We start from the raw sequence: 21,612 nt of genomic DNA, 5'->3' as shown, positions 1-21,612 counted from the left end.
TTGTACTCCATATTCGATTCTTCTCATCTCAGGCTCCAACAATTGTCAGCCATCATTAATGGGTTCCACTTCTCCATCGCTACACCATCCTGGTGAAACTGATCACAATGTTTGTCACCGACTGCATCAATGTTAGCAAGGAAGAAATCCAAGTGTGAATTCTGAAATGAACCTCATGCATTCCTGCAAGTACTTGGGAGTCCACATCAATGGCAGGTTGGATGGTCCTGAGACACACAGGAACTAGAGAAGAAAGGGCAGAGCAGCCTCTTTTTTTGCTAGGAGGCTGCGTTCCTGTAAAATGGGTAGTGACATCATTCACATCCTCTACAACTCTGTGATGGCCAGTGTGGTGTGGTGTGCTGGGTCAGTAACATCACTTCAAGAGAAGACCACCAAACCAACAAGCTAACTAAAATGGCAGGCTCAATTATGGGACACATTCTGGACTTCTTGGAGTAACAATGCAGCACATCCTCTTTCTGACTCACTAACACCGAGGAATTTCATCCAATGAAGTACTCAGTAGAATTGTGTCAAGAAATGCGACTGGGGCTCCTTCAAACCAACGGTGTGTTTAGGCCGCATTCTGTGTATGTATTGTGGAAGAACATATGCTAAGTCTGTATTGTATTTATGTGGATTTATGTGTTTATTCAGGGTTGACACTGATTGATGGAATGGCAAGTGGGTGGGGAGGATTTCCAATCTATAAGAAGCTGGAATTGTAATGTAAAGTTCTGGATCAGCATTAATGCTACTAAAGACCTCCATTTCTTAAATTTAAAAACGTTGTCTTATTTTCTCCCACGGTATGTATGTATACATATATATACAGTACATTCACATATATATATATATATATATACAGTATATATATATACATACACATATATACATACATATATATTTACATACATACTGTACATACATACAATGAGGGAAATAAGCATTTGATCCCCTGCTGAATATGTAAATTTGTTCACTTACAAAGAAATGAACAGTCTCTCATTTTTATGATAGTTTCATTTTAACGGAGAGAGACAGAATATCAACTGAAAATCCAAAAAAAAAAAACACATTACACAAAAGTTATAAATTGATTCGCATGTCATTGAGTGAAATAAGGATTTAACCCCCTACAAACCAGCCAGAATTCTGGCTCCGACAGATTGGCTGTGTGCCCATGTGGCACACAAATTACAATCAATCAATCAATCTGAACTCATGTGTATAAAGCACACCTTTCTCATAATCATCCTCACCACCCCATGAGGCAAGATCTTGCATGGAGCTACGGACCAAGGGTGGACTGATGGTCATTTTATATTTCTTCCATTTCCAAATAATCGCTTCAACAGTTATCACCTTCTCACCAAGCTTCTTGCTGGTGGTCTTGTACAACAACATTTATTTATATAGCACATTTTCATACAAACAGTAGCTCAAAGTGCTTTACATATTAAAGAATAGAAAAATGAAAGACATAATTATAAAAAAATAAATCAACATTAACATCGAATAAGAGTAAGGTTCAATGGCCAGGGGGGACAGAAAAAACAAAAAAAACTCCAGACGGCTGGAGAAAAATAAAATCTGTAGGGATTCCAGACCATGAGACCGCCCAGTCCCCTCTGGGCATTCTACCTAACATAAATGAAACAGTCCTCTTTGGATTTAGGGTTCTCACGGAAGGGCTTGATGATGATGATGGTCACGTAGACTTCTTCCTTTTAATCCGTCCATCCTTTGTAGCCCATTCCAGCCTTGTCCCTGACGTCCTTTGACAGCCCATGGTGGTGGAGAGGTTGGAAGACATTGATTCTGTGGATGGGTGTGCTTCATACACATAATGAGTTGAGAGTATCTGTAATTGATTGATTGTAATCTGTGTGCCACTTGGGGACACAGCCAATCTGTTGGAGCCAGAATTCTGGCTGGTTTGTAGGGGATCAAATCCTTATTTCACTCAATGACATGCAAATCAATTTGTAACTTTTCTGTAATGTGTTTTTTTCTGGATTTTTTGTTGATATTCTGTCTCTCTTCGTTAAAATGAAACTACCATAAAATTAGAAACTGTTAATTTCTTTGTAAGTGAGCAAACTTACAAATTCAGCAGGGGATCAAATACTTATTTCCCCCACTGTATATACATACACACACACAATATATATACTGTATATATGTTTATTTAGAAAGCTTCTGTAAAAGGCCAAAGTTCTTTCTTTCTTACAAGGCCCTATCTATCTATCTATCTATCTATCTATCTAACGTTTTGTATGCTTGAGGCATGCCATCCACCATCTGGACATAGTTTGGTGTTCTATATTTGCCAACACCATCCTCCAGTGCCTTACATTTGATTTCCCTCCAGCCCCACTAAAAAAAACTTTGAACAGCTTCTCACTGATGACTTGTCTGATTTGTGGACCAACAAAAATGCCATTCTTAATATTGGTATCAGTTCATTCATTCATGGAAACATCTGTCACAAATATTGAAATCCATCACCTTAAATGTTCACGAAAATTTTCATCAGTCCTAGTTTTATGTGAAGTGGGGGCAACAATATCTTTCTTGGGTCAACAAGTGGTTTATGTGCCATACTTGTTTTTGCCTTGCTTATACAGCAGAGAGTCCTTTTTAATGTAATGAGAATTTTTAGTATGGTTGTCCCATTCCCAATAGTATATGCAAGCTGCAGCGCCACTAGTTTTAGACCACCATAGGCCAGAGCAGACTGTACTTGCTAAGGAGACTCCACAAGCTGCTGGAAATGTTCTGCCAGTCCATATTAGTCAGTGTATTGTTCTACTCTGTGGTCTCCGGGGGAAGCAACTTGAGCTTTAAAAGACACACAATGCCTGAACAAACCTGTCAGAAAAACCTGCTCCATCACAGGGTGAAGCTTGGGCACACTGAAAGCTGTTGTGGAAAAAAGGATGATGGCAAAATTGGATGCTATCATGAAAAATCCCCTCCAGGAGGTGCTCTCTTGGAATACGTTTAGCCACTGGCTCATTACACTACAGTGTGCTAAGAAGAGTCTCTGGGGGTCTTTTCTGCCCACTGCCATCAGGCAATTCAATGCTTCCATCCAATGTACTCATTTATTTTTATTAACACACTTACTAAACAACTGATTGATTGGCTGTATTATTTGTATTGCAAATATGTCTCCTTGTTTTTTATACGTCTGCTGCTGTATTCATTTGATTTTCCTCATGAGATTAATAAAGTTTCATTTGATCTAATCTAATGTTCCAGGTACAGTTGGCTGTACTAAAAGGCATACTTATAGTATAAAAAGAAATCAAAAAGGCAGCGACTGCAATAAAACTGTATGTGATTTATGTGATCAGCAGGCCAAAATCCATGCAACAACAAGTGTTCAGGGAGCAAAATGTTCTGTTGCCCACTGTTTTAAGAATATTGTACTTGATTTTAATTATAAGCTATCTACTAGTACTGTGGGCTTTATAAAGACATACTGTTTAGAATTTTGTTTAGAACATTTCACTTCTGTTTGGATGTGTTAAAGAAAAACACTCACTATAGATCAGGAGTCTCCAACTCCAGTCCTGGAGAGCTACTGTGGCTGCAGGTTTTCGTTGTAATCCTTTTTTTGTAATTAGTGACAAGATTTTGATGCTAATTAACTCTTTGCCTTAATTTTAATTGATGCACATCTTAAGACTCAGGCCCCCTTAATTGTTTCTTTTTTTCCTTACTTAGCAACCAAACAATATTAAGACACAAAATGAACCAACAAATAAACAACAACCTGTGTCCATCACACAATAACTGCAAATAAAGAAAATTGAAGGCCTCAGTAATGTTGATCTGCTCATGTCCATAAGACATTTTGACAGCCAGCGCTCTTAAAAAAGAAAATCGACAGTTCTGGAAATGTCTGCCAATGGCAGAATGAGTGCCATGGAATTAAATAATGGGTTTAATTAGCAACGAGAATTGACATCAAATTAAGAAACTGAATGAAGGTTGGAGTTTGAGGGCCCTACTTAGTTGGTTTTCTGTTTGCTCACTTCACATCAAATTTATATTGAGGTTCTGTTTAAGGAAAAAAGAATCAATTCAGCAGTCAGAGTCTCAAGAAAAGTCAATTAAAATAAAGGGAAATAGTAAATTAGCAGTAAAAGTCAAGTCAAGTTGCAGCATGCACTGGTACAGTGTGTTGTCGCACCCCACTACACAATGAAACAACTTGCCAGTTGGCAACCCCATAGGCAGACACACGGTCCAGTCCTACCCTCTGGAAATGACCCTCTATCTGCCGCAGCCAGGTGTCCAGCCACTCGGGTCCCCAACAATGAGGATCTTACGAGCTGGATCACCCTCAGGGAAACGCGCCACATGGCCGTAGAGCTGTAGATAATGCTCCCTCACAATACAGGTCAAGTGCCTCATTCGGGGCTCCATCAGCAACACAAAGTCAAACCAATGGTACCCAAGGATTTTCCGGAGAGACACAATACCAAAGGAGTCCAGTCTTCACCTCAGGTCACTGGAGAGCATCCATGTCTCACAAACAAAGAGCACTTGGACTCTAAAGACTTGAACCTTTGTCCTTTTGTTGATATTGGGAGTGCCACACACCACTTTCCAGTGACTTCACGACTCCCCCATGCTCTCCCAGTCCGTCTACTGACTTCATAGGAAGAGTCACCAGAGACATGAATGTCACTGCCAAGGTAAGAAAACCTCTCGACAAGGTCGACACTCTCTCTGCAGACAGACACACTGCTGATGGCTGTGGCCAAGAGGTCATTAAAGACCTGGATGTTGGTTTTTATCAGGACACTTGCAAGCCCAGACACTCAGACTGCTCACTCAGTCTCTCGAGAGCCCCGATCAGAGCCTCCATTGACTCACTGAAGATCACCGCATCGTCAGCAAAGTCAAGATCCGTGACTCTTTCTTCACCAACAGATGCCCCACAGCCGCTGGACCCCATGAGCCTACCCAACACCCATTCCATACAAGCATTAAACAGAGTAGGAGCAGAACACACCGTTGAAAAACCCCCAGAATCAACTGGAAAAAACACAGAGGATCTGCCTCCACTCTGCACATCACTCACAGTACCAGTGTACAGGCTGGCCATGATATCCAGCAACCTTCAGGGGATCCTGCGAACCCTCAGGCTGTCCCACAGGGCAGCTCGATCAACTGAGTCGAACACTTTCTGAAAATCGATAAAGACTGCAAAGAAACTCTGCCGATATTTGTGTTTGTGCTCCATGAGAACCCTCAGTGCCAGGATGCATTCGATGGTAGACTTCTTAGGCGTAAAGCCAGACTGTTCCGGTCGCTGGTAGGTGAGTGAGTGAGTGAGCGGATACTAGCAGCAAAAACTGGTCACTGGTTCATTAAGAAAAAAGTGAATTTAAGAAAATGAAATCTTGCAGCCACAGTAGCTCTCCAGGACTGGAGTTGGAGACCCCGATCTAAAAATGAACTAAACTGTCACATTATTCACAACTACAGTTTGGAGAAACGGTCAACATGTTGTGCTGCTGCTGTATTACCTGTAAAATGCAGGCTACTTCGTTTACTGGTAGTTCACTTGCTTTCTTTGACACCAAAACTGGAATCATGGTCTCATTGTCATTGTCGGAAAGTTCTTCATTAAGCTGGAAGAAAAATTGAAAACGAGAGCACAAGACACTGATTAACTGCCGAGTGTCATAGAGTGAATAATTGAAAAACTAAATCAAGACGTAAACTAGAAAACAGCCTATTCTAATTCACTTCATATTGTATACACACTACACATCTTACCACATGCCCCAAACAACCGAGGAAACTCTTAACACAAAACTGGACGAAAATGTAAAACAAAGGATTTCATACAACCAGCAGAGAGCATGCACTTGATCTTCCAGGAACGACGCTCGAGCTAGCTGAGGGTATACAAGAAATAATCTGCAGCCGGAGTCCGTAACACACGTGTCGATGCTCACTGCATTGAGGGAGTAACTTGAAACAAGAAAAAATGGCCAAACAAGAGTTGCTTGGTTACCTGTAAAGAAAAAATGTGGGCTCGAGTCAAGAAAGCTTAGAAGGCCTTTGTGCCCTGCTAAGACGTGGGCTAGGTCTGCAAGCTTACTTCTCTTTATTACTGCATATCTCATTACACTTTTCTTTGAACAGGATCCTTAAGATTACATATATACGAAAGGAAAAGACGATAACGCAGCTCTGCATGCACATTCCCTTTCATTTCAGAGACTAATTCCAGCAGCCTATAAAACCGGCCAGTGCTGCATTAAGCAAAGTCAATCTGTGGATTTTCTAAGCCCGTTTTTCCATTACAAGATTTCAGGAAGTCTGAGGCTTTCTCACAAGATTACCACAACTCAATCAATTGATCAACGGAGAGATATGAAAGACACCAACAGAGGGGCAGACAGACGATAAAACGCACTCAGACAAAGCTCAGAACCGACACAGAAGTGCAACACGCACAGCGCCACACACACGAGACATACAAAGTAAAGAGATACAGCGGACTCCTTCACTTTCGTGTTTCTGTTTCATTTACCGTTTGGTTTTGTGTGTCTGATATGTTGGGATTTTATTGTACAGCACTTTGGTCTGCCTTGATGTTGTTTTTAAAGTGCTTAATAAATAAATAAATAAATAAATAAATAAATAAATAAATAAATTCCACGAATAACATTAGACACCAAAGGAGATCTTGATATGCTATTCGTATTAAAATGTTTACAGTTTCCCGTGAGAATAGCTTTTGCTATGACAATTAACAAATCACAGGGACTTGTTGCGTCTTAAAAAAAGTCGGATTATTTATTAGAGAAACAGAAACAAATGTTCACTCACGGGCAGTTACACGTTGCATTGTCACAATGTGTCTCCAAAAATGGAATCAAAATTCAATGCGATCTTGAAGAAAAGGTAATTCCAAATATTGTTCTTAATGTAAAAGTGCAAATAATGAAATTGAAACTATTCCAAAGAAAAAAAAGCTTTTAAAATTGTATATTCGATTAACCAAACACAGGGGTTGGCGAGTGAAGCAAGCATGGGGGCAGAGCCCTCTAGTAATATTAAATTATTAATTGACTGATGTATAAAGAGCTAAACAAATTGGTTTCCTGTGCATGTGTCTGTCATAACTGGCTAGGCTGAAGATGGACGCAAATTACCTGCAAATCTTAGAGATCGGATTGTGTTGTGACACAGATATCATGAAGGCTGCAAAAAAACAATTTTTCACCATTGAAGGTTCCCAAGACAGCAGTGGCCTCCATAATTCTTAAACGGAAAAGTATGGAACAACTATGATCTCCACCTGGCCAAGGAAGAAGTGTGACCAAGAACCACCTAGTTTGGAGTCCACCTGTGGTCAATTCAATATAATAAGATCCCATAGCTGCCGTGAGGTCAAAGGAACTGCCTGCAGAGCTTATAGACGGGTTTGTGTTGAGGCTTCAAAAAGTATCTGCCGTAGGCCTGGGTAAAAATATTGAATTTCTGATGAATAGTTATTTTTCGTTTCAACAATTCAATATGGATTCTTAAAGTCTCAAGATCGCCCTTGTGAGTTTCTAGCCTACTCAATTAATATCTGTAGATTTTTGCCTATCTTCGTTTTTAGCATCCAGTCCTGTTAATGCTTGTTAAGGCTTTCTATGGAAAAAAGCACCTTCGACATTTAAATCAGATGTGTGGACTTGGTACGGATTCAGCTGGTATGTCGGAAAAGAACAACTGGATAAAAGCAAAGCCGTGTGTAAGCTGTGCAACTTAGAAGTATTACTGTAACACAACAAATTTGGGAAATCATTTATCCTGACGTCATCCATAAACGTAATCTCAGTCGGCATCTGAACAAGTACAGCCTAAACACCAGAGGCAGTGGACAGCTCCACAATTCCATTCAATTCGCCTTGTCCCAAAAAATAACAATCTATAGCAGTTTTTCAATCTGTAAATATACAAAACCCTACACTGTTGTGGAGAACAACGGCTTTCAACAATTGATACAGATTTTTGAACTGCGGTATGCTATCTATACCAACCCAAACTCAAATGTGTGATGTTATTGTACTGGGGCTTTATGAAGATCTTAAGCAAACCATTGTCATGTCTCTCAGGTCAGCGGAGAGAATAGCAGTAACTTGTGACAGCCAGGCACCCAGGGCAGCAGATTCCTACGTGACAATCACATGTCACTATTACATTAAAAATGATTGGACACGTGTGGTGGTTGTTTTGCAAACAAGTGTGCTGCATGCCAGTCACACCGGGAGCAACCTTGCTGCTAATATGCAGAATTTCTGAGATGGCGGGTTGTTGTTTCAAAAACCTTTCTAGCATTTCCAACGCACTGTTCCACTGTAAGATCACACCAATCACAAGTTTGCATGTTGGCAAGTCCAATAAACGTTGCTTCTCTTTAAGCACGCAGCTAGCTGCAGTGCTACGATGGAAAAAAGTTTGCTACGCGCCTCAACCGGCAAAGGAGCGGGCAATTGTTGGAATTTTCAGAGCAGAAACTGAGCGTGTGTGTACAGCACGGATCACATTAGCGGCGGCATTAGTCATGATGGATGGTTCTTTTTCTTTGATTTTCCATTCATCCAATGCCACTGTCAACAAGCATTAGCTCTAGATCTTCATTTTAAAACACTGAGGAGGAACTGTGAGGACACATTTTCGAGACTGACTAATGTGACTGCTACAAGTGAGCAAATGAAGATATGTGTAACTTGGAGAATCGTACCAAGACATGAGTCTTCCCGATGAATCTTTCATTTTGACTAATTATAAAGATTACTTTAAATGTCCAATAAGTGAATACATTTGGAGAACAGTTTAGGTCAGGGGTGTCCGACTCCAGTCCTTGTGGGTCGCAGAGCCTGCAGGTTTTCATTCTAACCCTTCTCCTAATCAGTGAACAGTTTTCACTGTTAATTCACTCCTTTACCCTTCATCTTAATAGCTCTGTTTTTAAGGATTCAGTCCTCTGAATTGATTCGTTTTTTCATTAAATGTAAGCCAAATAGAAATGAGATGTGAAAGAGCCAACAGATGACTAGCTAAACTGGAACGTCAAACTGCAACCAATTTCACTCCAACCAGTTTCTTAATGAGAAGCCAATTCTTGCTGTTAATTAAAGCCATTAGTTAATATCAGGACTTGTTGCTGCTTTCATTTTGCCACAGCAGACTGCTGATATTCTGTTTTTCTAAGACAAACCGTCATAGTTGTTTTGGTGACCTGAGCAGACCAACATGGCCGAGACCTTCACCTTTCTTAATTTTCAGGTTAGCTGGTCATGTGGCGGCTTGTTTTTTTCTCTTTATTGTTTGGCTGCTCATTAAGGAAAAAGAAACAACTAAGGGGTCCTAGTCACGTCAATTAAAACGAAGGCAGAACAAGTTAATCAGCAGCAAAAACGGCTCACTAATTAAGAAGATGGTTAGAGTGAAAACCTGCAGCCACAGCAAGCCCACCAGGACCGGGATTGGATACCTCTGGTTTAGGTGAAGGGTGTCTACATGGACATTCATAACACACAAATAGGTTATTGAATAACATTTATTATCTAAGAAGCAATATTTCATTATTTTATAATAATTTGCAAGATAAAATAGATGTTTTATAAAGAGATGCCATTGTATTGTATTTAAACAAGGAGCCCCCATAATGTGTATGGACTCTAATGTGGCAATATGTTAGTTAAATGATGGTGAATTTTGAATGAGTGCAGTGCTGTGTTTTCATCTAGGGGGCACTAGCTCCCTGGAAATACGTTCATTTTGTAATTGCGGCGTCTTAAGTAACCCGAAACTATATAGATATAATATTAAAAGGCGATACCCCTCCCTTAGTGATATGTCGATAAGAAATCACATAGGAGAAAACACATAGCTTTCTTTATTGACGATTTACGCTGCATTACAGACGAAGGAAGCCATAGCAAGACTTTTCACCAAAGTGGGATCTCAATGTGGACAGTCTGCCATGTTCGTCGCTGTGCTGGAAGGATTTTCAGGATTGGATGACGGTATCTCCCATCCGTCCGTTGGTTTCAAAGGTGTAGTTGTCCCTTTCTTGTCTTCTAATGCAGGGGTGCCCACACTTTTTTGGCTTGTGAGCTACTTTTACAATGTCCAGGTCAAAATGATCTACCTACATTAAAAATGAGACCTCTCTCTCTCTCTCTCTCTCTCTCTCTCTCTCTCTCTCTCTCTCTATCTCTCTCTCTCTCTCTCTCTCTCTCTCTCTCTCTCTCTCTCTCTATCTCTATCTATCTATCTATCTATCTATCTATCTATCTATCTATCTATCTATCTATCTATCTATATATATATATATATTTATTTATACACACACACACCTTGCATTGCGTCTCCAGCTCTGACACGAGGTTTTGGATGTTCCCCAAATCAGGCGCTGCAGCTTTGAGGACAGATGTTGCATTTTCCGTTTGAAAGCATTAACTGAGCTAATCATATTGTCCATGGAGTTCTCTTTTCCTTGCAGCTGTAAATTAAGCTCATTCAACATGTTGGTCAGATCGGAAGAAAATACCAAATCTAACAGCCATCGATCGTTATTAAGTTGCTTGTATTCTGCATGTTTCATGACAAGGAGAAACTCCTTTTTCTCTGGACAGGGGTCTTGAAATCTCAGCAGGAATTTCTCCCTAGCGATCCGCCTCAATGAAGGCATCTATTATTATCTCTCCATCTTGGAAGGACTTCTTATGCTTAATGATCGAGTGGCTCACCCAGAACGCCGCTTTGGTGTGTCTGCCTTTGCTTTTGAATTCAGTCGAGTGACAAATGACGGCTCTCCGATTAACTGCAATTTTAGTTCCCTCTCCTTTCTCTTTCTCAGATCGCTTTTCGGAAGGAAGTCGGTTTTGTAGTTTTTATGAACAGTTTGAAAGTGCCTTTCTACATTTTCCTTTGGAATAGCAATGATAGATTGACAGATCAGAGAAACGCACTTTGATTGTGATATTGTGAGAGAGAAAAAATCCTCTTCCAACTCCACATCCAGCACATAAACACCACATTTGTTTTTATCCCTTCTTTAGTCGATATGAATTGGAAGGCTAACTAGATCACTTAGATCGCTGGAGTTTTGCAGTAGCTCACACGTTTGATCGTGCGTGCGGGATGACCAGTGTATTAGAAGAAAAGAGATCTCAGACTGGCCGCCCTGTACGTCAATCAAGTGGCAAGTGCCATAGGGAGGATATATGATAGATCAACATTTAAAAAAATGTTTTTTGAATGCAACGCGATCTACCTGCACTCCCTTTCCGATCTGCCGGTCGATCGCGATCAACGCATTGGGCACCCCTGTTCTAATGTTTGCCTACCAGTTCTAAATGATGAGCCCCTGTGTGCTAAACCTGGCTTTGTGTTAGCTGTACATGTGAGAAGAAGCAGATTTATAAAACATTTATTGTACAGAGCACAGTGACATATTAAACATATAAACTTATTACATGCTGTGAAAAATTTTTTTTTTTTGCGCAACATTTTTTTCCACATCTTGCAAATACTGGTACTAATGTTATCTGTTCATTACTAATCAAGCATTTCTTCATAAATGTCATTCCATGCTTATGCATATGTTATGAAATCACTATGCAGACACCCTTCAAATAAAGTGTTACTGAAATTTGTTGTTTATGCACGGTTAAGAAATCTCTATAATAATAAAAAAAAAAAAAAAACAAAAAGCCAGCATGTCAAATATATGAGTGCACGCTAATTCAGTCAAGATGAAATTGAAATTGAATTGAACGGGACATCACTGCTAATACCCAATTCTAATCTGCAGCATTGAAGGCTTCTAAGGGCTGAGTGGCCTCCATGATTCCTAAATGGAAAAAAGGCTGACACAACCATAAATCTTCCTGAAGCTGGCCACTAGGGCCAACTTGAACAATCAGGGAAGAAGGGTCTTGGTAAGATTATTTACGAAGAACCCAACGGTCCTTTTGGCTAAGCTTCAGAGAACCTGTTTGGAAAATTAAGTGGACAGGACTGGTGAGCTTTGTTGGGCTGAATGGCCTATTCTCGTCTAGACTGTTCTATTCTTCTAACAGTGAAATATGGAGATGGCAGCATCATGGTGTGGCATTTTGGACTGAAAGACTAGTCAGGGTTGAGGGAAAGATGAACTGATGAACGTACAGAGATATCCGTAATGAAAATGTGCTTCAGAGAGCTCTGGACCTTAGGCTGGGCCCATGGTTCACCTTCCAACAGGACAAATCAAAGAGAGCAACAGAGTGGCTTGGGGTGACTCTGTGAATGTTCTTGAGTGGTCCAGCCAGAGCCTGAAGTTGAGTATTTCTGAAGAGATCTGAAAATAGCTACTCACCGATGGTCTCCATTCAACTGGACAGAGCTGGAGAGGATCTGCAGAGATCTTTGGTAGAACATCCTTTTAGTCCTGGTGTGTAAAGCTTGCTGCATTAAACTCATGAAGACTCTGGGCTGGAATCGTTGCCAAAGGGGCTTCAACTAAGTACTGAGTAATGGGTCTGAATACCCATGTCCAAGGAATATTTTTTACTACATTTAAATAAGTTACTAAAATCTTGCTTCCCCTTTGTCGTTCTGTTGTACTGAATGATTGCTTGATGTGTGATGAGAGGAAAAAATGAATTTAAGGCAGCAACATCATAGAATATGGGATAATAATGGGATTTTGGGGATTTTTGGGACAACCAAACCAATCTCCCGAAGCGAGATTGCCGCGTCTGTGGAAAATATCATATCAGTTGCTCCGGCAGCTCACCATGAAAACAAATTAGTTTAATCCTAATGCTCTGTATATTCAATTAATTATCATTACTATTCATGGTGGCTCCACAATCCGTACCAACCCCTACTCTCTCTTCTGTTCTTTTTCCGGTTTTCTGGGGTGACGATCTGCGCCACCACCACCTGATCAAAGCACCGTGATGTCCCCACACTGATGGATTAAAGGCCAGAAGTCGACATAACCGTCATCATCAAGTTCTTCCATGAGAACCCTGAATACCATGAGGACTGATTGAGGTCATTTATGTGAGGTAGAAAGCCTAGAGGAGGCTGGGTGGTCTCGTGGCCCCCTGCAGATTTTATTTTTTTCTCCAGCCATCTAGAGTTTTTTTTTGTTTTTTTTCTGTCCTCCATGGCCATCTGACCTTACTTTTTTTCTATGTTAATGTTCCCTTATTCTAATTTTTATTAATTTTGTCTTTTTTCTCTTTCTTTATCACGTAAAGCACTTTGAGTTGAATTATTTGTATGAAAATGTGCTATAGAAATAAATGTTGCTGTTGTTGAGGTATACCGGTTCATACTGAAAACCATTTTTAATTTTTGTTAGAATATGGATTTTTCCTTATAACGCAATACCAGTTTAAATAGCCTAAGCAATGTTCGGAATGTGGCGCAGCGGGAAACTGTTTAAGGGGGGACCTTTTTCACTGCTACACCGCTAAACATGCATGCAACAGAGTACATGCGTTAGTGGAGGTACTGAGCGGTGAAAATGGACAGAGAACATTCCAAAACTGAAGCTGTAGCAGACGATACAGTTGAACATGATGACACAGAAGAACTTTTCCTGAAAAAAGGAGCTGACCTCCCTCTCATTCACACACACGTATTCTGTCTTGGTGGTCCTACTGACCTTCATTCCTCTCCTCTCATATCTCCACCTCTCCAGTGTCTCCTTAACCTGCTCCCTGCTCTCGCTACAGATCACAACGTCATCATCAAACATCACAGTCCATGGGGACTCCTGCCTAATCTTGTCTGTCAGCCTGTCCATCACCATTGTAAATAAGAAAGGGCTCAGAGCCGATCCCTGATGTAATCCCACCTCCGTCACTCCTACTGCAGACCTCGCCACAGTCACACTTCCCTCATGCATATCCTGTACCACTCTTACGTACTTCCTCATACAATACCACAACTCCTCTCAGTCACCCTGCCATTTGCTTTCTCCAGGTCCACAAAGACGTAATGCAATTCCTTCTGGTCTTCTCTAAACTTCTCCAATAGCCTCAGAGCAAACATCTCATCTGTGGTGCTCTTTCTTGGCATGAAACCATCCTGCTGCTCACTAATCATCACCTCACTTTCTTAACTGAGCTTCCACTACTCTTTCCCATAACTTCATGCTGTGGCTCATCAACTTTATCCCCTTGTGAAAAAAATACCGTTGAATACCGTGAAACCGGTATAATTTTGAAAAATACCGTGATATAGAATTTGGGTCATACCGCCCAGAACTAATGACCATCATTATCAAGTTCTTCCATGAGAACCCTGAATACCATGAGGACTGATTGAGGTCATTTATGTTAGGTACAATGCCTAGAGGGGGCTGGTCAGGTGGTCTCGTGACCCCCTGCAGATTTTATTTTGTTTTCTCCAGCCATCTGGAGTTTTTTTTTGTTTTTTTCTGTCCACCCTGGCCATTGGACCTGACTTTTATTCTATGTTAATTAGTGTTCCCTTATTTTAATTCTTATTTATTTTGTCTTTTTTTCTCTTTCTTTCTTCATCATATAAACACTTTGAGCCTCATCATTTGTATGAAAATGTGCTCTAGAAATAAATGATGTTGCTTATCTCCTGGTTGCCAGGTCTATTTCCCACTTTTTGCCTCTAGAGAGAGACGACCTTCCCGAGTTCTGCTTCCTTAACATCTGCCTTCCCATTCTTTTCCAGTCTAACCTACAATATGACGTTAAGCACAACTCTTTTATGCCACCCCGTCACATTGGCTCCAAGTCCCCTGTAGATTCTCACCCAATTAATTCCTCACAAGATCAAGTGGTTGCAGAATTTATAAATCTTAACGCATAATAAAACATACACAGCTACCTTGTATTGTGGAATAAAACTGAATTCACTTACTTAGCGAATCACACCGACTCAAAATGTTTCTTTGTTTCAGCCAACTTCTGTTTTAGTTGGACTCCTGGCCTAAATAAGCCAGCAGTTATTTCCCCGTTTCTATGGCCTAATAAAACTAAGTTTAGTACATTTTTATTAGAAAGCCTTTACGTATGTTACATGGGGATAATTTTGTATTTTTTCACTTGAGTTTTAAGATTTTCCCCCTAGCTTTTTATGTGGCAGAGTCCGAGGGTGACCCTATTGTTACTCTTTATTAAGTAGACCACAACAAAATGTTCCAATGACACCATCAGGGTTAGCTACAACTGTAGTTCAATATTTAGACACAAATCAAGAAGAGCAGTACAGCTGCTGAAGCCTTCAAAGTTAAACTGACGCTCGCCTCACGATGAGGGCACGTTTATTCTTCAATAAGTCAAACTCAAAAATCGCCCCGAACTGTGTGCTTAAAACATCCTCAGCGGTTCAATCCATTGCCGGGGGCTGTTACTGAATGTAATTTAAACAAACTTAATCTGATATATGTACTTTTTTTTCTTTGCCTCTCTTGTTAAGCATATGCAAATGCTTTATTATTAATTTAATGTGGTTTAGCTGAGCACCAAGCTGAATTACAATGAACACGCCCGAGGATATTATCTGTGCCACAGGAAGACATTTAAAAAGTACTGACATGTGCTGAACACCTCGCAGTCCAGAAATAAAGCATGTGTGTAATGTTGTGATAGAAAAATGATGCCTGCAAATAACAAAAAAGTTTGTCTCACAGAGCTGTGAAAAGGTATTTGCCCCCTTCCCAATATCCTCTATTTTTATTACAATGAATGGCTTCAAATCAGTAGACAAAATGTAATCCACCTTAATAAAAGATTACTATGTCTCTGTAATTCCAACAAATGGCGCCTCAAACATTTGTAGTAATAAAATGCATTGTGTCATTCCAACAGATGGCGCATCACAAATATTAACACTGCTTTTCCAAATCTCATACAAGAGAGACATGCAGTATGCCTCACATTTGTCATTCCAAGAAATGGCACATGACAAACATTAAAACATTTGTATGAATCCCATACCAACTGGCATGTAACAGAGATGTATGCACGGAATTTGTTATTCCAACAGATGGCATATTCTTCTAAACATTAACACTGCTTTTAGACATCCCATACCAAATGGCATACAACAGGTATATGCATCATATGTCATTCCAATGTGTCATGTACATCACAAACATTAACACTGCTTTTACAAATCCCATACAAAATGGCTTATAACAGAGGCACATGCATTGTATGTCATTCCAACAGATGGTGCATCACAACCTATTAACACTGCTTTTACAAATCCTATTCCAAATGGCTTATAACAGACCTATGCATTGCTTTTGTTGTTCAAAAAGGTGGCGCATCACAGACATTTGTAATGCACTTAATGACATCCTGCATCAACTACTGTAACTCCCTATTGGCAAGTGTCCCTTGTAATCTGTTGTCACAACTCCACTTGCTTCAGAACTCTGCTGCAGGAGTCCTTACCCTGACCCGCGACCTGCTCTGTCTTCACTGGCTCCCTCTGTCTTACAGGAGAGGGCATAAAACTCTGTTAATCCACCTTAATAAAAGAATAAGTGTCCGTGGGTTCGTCTGGTTATGTCTCTGCCATTCCAAAAGATAGTGCATCATAAATATCTGTAGTGATAAAATGTATTGCTTTTGTCATTCCAATAGACGGCGCATCACAAACATTAACGCTTCTTTTACAGATGTCTTACCAAATGGCACATAACAGAGACATATGCATTGTATGGTGCACTGCAAGTGTTAATGCTGATATCCACGTTGATGATTTAAACTTCAACTCGTCTTAGGCGGGTAGCACAGCTAATCTATACTAATAAAAGGCAAAGCCCTCACTGACTCACTGACTCATCACTAATTCTCCAACTTCCCGAGTAGGTAGAAGACTGAAATTTGGCAGGCTCATTCCTTACAGCTTACTTACAAAAGTTGGGCAGGTTTCATTTCGAAATTCTACACGTAGCGGTCATAACGGTCGACAACGTCCGCCATGTTGAACTTTCTTACAGTGGTGTGAAAAACTATTTGCCCCCTTCCTGATTTCTTATTCTTTTGCATGTTTGTCACACAAAATGTTTCTGATCATCAAACACATTTAACCATTAGTCAAATATAACACAACTAAACACAAAATGCAGTTTTTAAATGATGGTTTTTATTATTTAGGGAGAAAAAAAATCCAAACCTACATGGCCCTGTGTGAAAAAGTAATTGTCCCCTGCTGCTTCAGGACCTGGAAGGCTTGCTGTGATAGATGGATCCATGAATTCTACTGTCTACCAAAAAATCCTGAAGGAGAATGTCCGGCCATCTGTTCGTCAACTCAAGCTGAAGCGATCTTGGGTGCTGCAACAGGACAATGACCCAAAACACACCAGCAAATCCACCTCTGAATGGCTGAAGAAAAACAAAATGAAGACTTTGGAGTGGCCTAGTCAAAGTACTGACCTGAATCCAATTGAGATGCTATGGCATGACCTTAAAAAGGCGGTTCATGCTAGAAAACCCTCAAATAAAGCTGAATTACAACAATTCTGCAAAGATGAGTGGGCCAAAATTCCTCCAGAGCGCTGTAAAAGACTCATTGCAAGTTATCGCAAACGCTTGATTGCAGTTATTGCTGCTAAGGGTGGCACAACCAGTTATTAGGTTCAGGGGGCAATTACTTTTTCACACAGGGCCATGTAGGTTTGGATTTTTTTTCTCCCTAAATAATAAAAACCATCATTTAAAAACTTGTTTACTTGTGTTATATTTGACTAGTGGTTAAATGTGTTTGATGATCAGAAACATTTTGTGTGACAAACATACAAAAGAATAAGAAATCAGGAAGGGGCAAATAGTTTTTCACACCACTGTATTTATGGCCCCATCTTCACGAAATTTGGTAGGTGGCATCCCTGCGCTAACTGAAACTGATGTACGTACTTATTTCGGTGGTATGATGCCACTGTCGGCCGCCATATTGAACTTTTCAACAGTCTTTGTTACTTATGGGCCCATCTTCAAGAAATTTGGTACCCGGGTTCCTAACGCTAACTAAATCCTACTTACGTACATATATATGTCCATAGCCTGCAGCTCGGTCACCGTGTGAGGCGGCGTTGGGTCCCCCATCCCAGTGCCTCCCACGTTGTTGGCTGCCTGCCTATATAAGGCCGTCCGTCGCTCCGATCTCTACATTCCCTTCCTTGCTTTGCCATGGGATTCACGTCTCCCTGCTGATAACTACAGCCTTTTTATTTAATCCACGGCTTCTCTGCTGTTTTATTGTTCATTTATTACGATTACAGTTATTGTGTGGGTATTTTAGACTTACTTTACACTGTTCAGGTACCCATTTCACATGGCCAACTGTACGTTGCATGCTCAAGAGTAAGCTCAGCACACAGCTTGGTCATATTACAACCGGAGGGCCGAACTCACGATGTGGCATACAAAGAGATCCTTAACAAATAATTTTTGGTATATTTTCCCTCAGTTTAAAAAGGTTTCATTTTCTTCTTAATAAAAATTTTAAGGCAGTAATTCGCCGCTGCGAAGCGCGGGTATTTTGCTAATAACGTATAAAGGTTTAAATGGCCATACAGCGGACTACACCAGTAAACTCCTGCTTCACTATGCTTCTGTACGCCCGCTAAGGTCCACAGATTCTGGTTATGTCGTCGTGTCTCAGATTAACCCTGCGCTCCAGTGGTGACAGAACCTTCAGCTCTATATAGCGCCCAGACTTTGGAACAGCCTGATGAAATTGATGAGATCAGCTGAATAAAGTCAAAGTCATTTGTTCAGGAAGGCACCAAACTGATTTGAACTTTCTGAGCCTTCTTTCAGTTTACCCTGTCTGTCCAGACGCCCAGGAAGATGTGTGTTGTAGCACAAATGATGATATTTTTTCAGGGTTTTCTTCTAGTATTCTAATTTTTGTATTTTATTCTGCTTTATCATCTCTTACTCTACTTCATTGCTTTGTACAGTGCCTTGCAAAAGTATTCATCTGTCTTGGTGTTTGTCCTGTTTTGTCACATTACTGCCTGGAATTAAAGTGGATTTTCATTTGGATTTTATGCAATGGACTTAATAGCACAGTCTATCTACACTGTTGAAGTGGAATGAAAATAAAATACCTTGTATATATAGTATATAAAAAAAAAAACAAAAACAAAACACAACAGTAAAAACTGAAACTTTGTGAGTGCGTATGTATTTGTCCCCTTTGCTATGAGACCGCTAAATAAGATTTGGTCCAACCAAGTAACTTCAGAAGTCACATCCAGTAATTAGCTGATTAGGGTCTGCCTGTGTGGAGTCACATGACCTGTCACATGATGTCTGAAAGGCCCCCCGACTCTGCGATACCACCAAACAAGCACCATGAAGACCAAGGAGCTCACCCAACAGTTGTGGAGAAGTAGAGATCAGTGCTAATATCCCAAACTTTGCATATCTCCCACAGCACCATTAAATCCATTAAAAGAAAATGGAAAGAGCATGACACCACTACAAACCTGACAAGAGAAGGTCACCCACCAAAACTCACACACTGGGCATTAATCTGAGATGCAACAAAGACACCAAGAGAACAGTGAAGGAGCTGCAAAGATCCACAACATGGAGGAAGTACACTCCATAGAGTGGGGCTTCATGGATGAATAACCACAAAAGGCCATTAACTAAAGAAAACAAAAAATAAGAAAATGTGTTTGGGAGTTTGCCCGATAGCATGTGGTGGACTCCCCAAACTCATGGAAGAAGTTTCTCTGGTCAGATGGAACTAAAATTGAACTTTTTGGCCATCATGGGAAACACGTGTGTGTGTGTGTGTGTGTGACACAAACTCAACATTTCCCATCATCCTGATGAACACCACTGCCACAGTGAAGCACGGTGGTGACTACATCACGCTGTGGGGAGATAGGACAACTGGTTACAATGACAGGAAAGATGGATGACACTAAATACAGGGAAGTACTTGGAAAAAACCTGTTTCAGTCTGCCAGAAAGTTGACACTGGGGTGAAGGTTCACCTTCCAGCAGGACAATAAATGACACTAAACAGACTGCTAAAACGACGCAGGAGTGGTTTAAAGGGAAACATGGAAATATCCCAGAATGGCCGAGTCAAAGCCCAGACTTCAATCCAATGCAAAATCTGTGGCATGAGTTGAAGATTTCTGGACACCAACGCAATGCATTGGCCTTGAAGAATGGAGCAAAATTGCCACTGGCGAGATGTGCTAAAGGCTAATGAAGGCATTCAATAAGAGACTTGTATGCTGGAACTGCAATAAGGGTGGGCTCTATAAAGTATCAACGTTTGGGGGTCAATACCTATTCAAACTCAGGATTTCTGTTTCTTTGTCTTCATTATTGTTTGTGTCAATAAACAATACTTTGCATCTTCAAAAAGTCAGACAAACTGTGTAATTCAAATGGTGATCCCCCAAAAAAATCCATTTTAATTCCAGGTTGTAATGGGACAAAACGGAACAAACAACGAGTTAAATACTTTAGCAAGACACCGTGTGTTCTGGTTTATATATCATGAGTGTGTGCACATGTGTAAAATGCTCTGAAACAATAGGCTTGGTTTCAATGTAACTTTATGAGAAACACTTCCTTGTTAAGCAGTGGCACACACGTGTGAGTGGGAGGCAGATAGTGGGCCTAAATAATGGTAGGACAACGCCAGATCTGGGTGGCTGTATGTGTGTGTGCGCTATAGATGACGCTACTTCCGGCACCAGCTCCATGGATGATGTCACTTCCGGTGGTGGAGCTATTGATGACATCACATCCGGCACCATGCATGATGTCACTTCCGGTCCGAATGACATCACTTCCTGTCAAGGCCTTTAAAGCCGCCATCTTATCAAACCAATGTCAGTTCTGTTTTGCACTTGAACCTGAACACAACTCACCAAAATTAACCTTTTGCAGTCATGGCACAATATATGGGTGGCTGTCCCAAACCTTTTGTCTTTCTTGTCACAGCAGGCATTTTTGTTCAAGCACGAGGAAGACAGAAATGGGCTGCGTTTAAACTAACATGACTGCAGTCGCTGTACAAAGCTGATCCCCTTGTTTACTGTCTGTTAGAAGTCATTCAACTGGCTGTCCTGCTGCTCTTATTAAAATTACTTGCTTTTTATTTTTCATTTCAAGCGCTTTGTGTCCATGTTTCATTTTTTTTTTTTTCTCCTTTCGAGAGCAATCCTTCATCGGCAAACCTCTGCCTCTCAAATTGTGGGGACATCTTCTGCAGCTACCTGCATGAAACTCGTATTAAAAGGTATCTTTGCTTCAAATCTTAGTGGGCATCTACTCACACACGGCCAGTTAGCCATTACACTGAAATCATCCACCACTGAGGAAATGAGGATTGTGGCATGTACTCCTTAATATACACTCACGGGCCACTTTATTAGGTACACCTTGCTAGTCCCGGGTTGGACCCCCTTTTGCCTTCATCACTGCCATAATTCTTCATGGCACACATTCAACAAGGTGCTGGAAATATTCTTCAGTGATTTTGGTCCGTAGTAACATGATAGCATCACACACTGGCTGCACATCCATGATATGAATCTCT

The 21,612-nt window shown here is 40.6% G+C and overlaps 1 protein-coding gene across 1 annotated transcript in view; it reads right to left on the bottom strand.

Moving 5' to 3' along the window:
* The window catches only part of atp2c1 (ATPase secretory pathway Ca2+ transporting 1), a 114,345-nt gene that overhangs the window by 75,273 nt on the left and 17,460 nt on the right, over positions 1 to 21,612 (bottom strand). The window contains exon 2 of the mRNA XM_039737476.1: positions 5,553 to 5,657. Within this exon, the coding sequence (XP_039593410.1) occupies positions 5,553 to 5,657 (105 nt within the window). The remainder of the gene's footprint in view (positions 1 to 5,552; positions 5,658 to 21,612) is intronic.

The sequence above is a fragment of the Polypterus senegalus genome, chromosome 15, assembly GCF_016835505.1.
Source record: "Polypterus senegalus isolate Bchr_013 chromosome 15, ASM1683550v1, whole genome shotgun sequence".
Classification (NCBI taxonomy): Eukaryota; Metazoa; Chordata; class Cladistia; order Polypteriformes; family Polypteridae; genus Polypterus; species Polypterus senegalus.
This window is presented reverse-complemented; position numbering and strand designations above follow the sequence as displayed.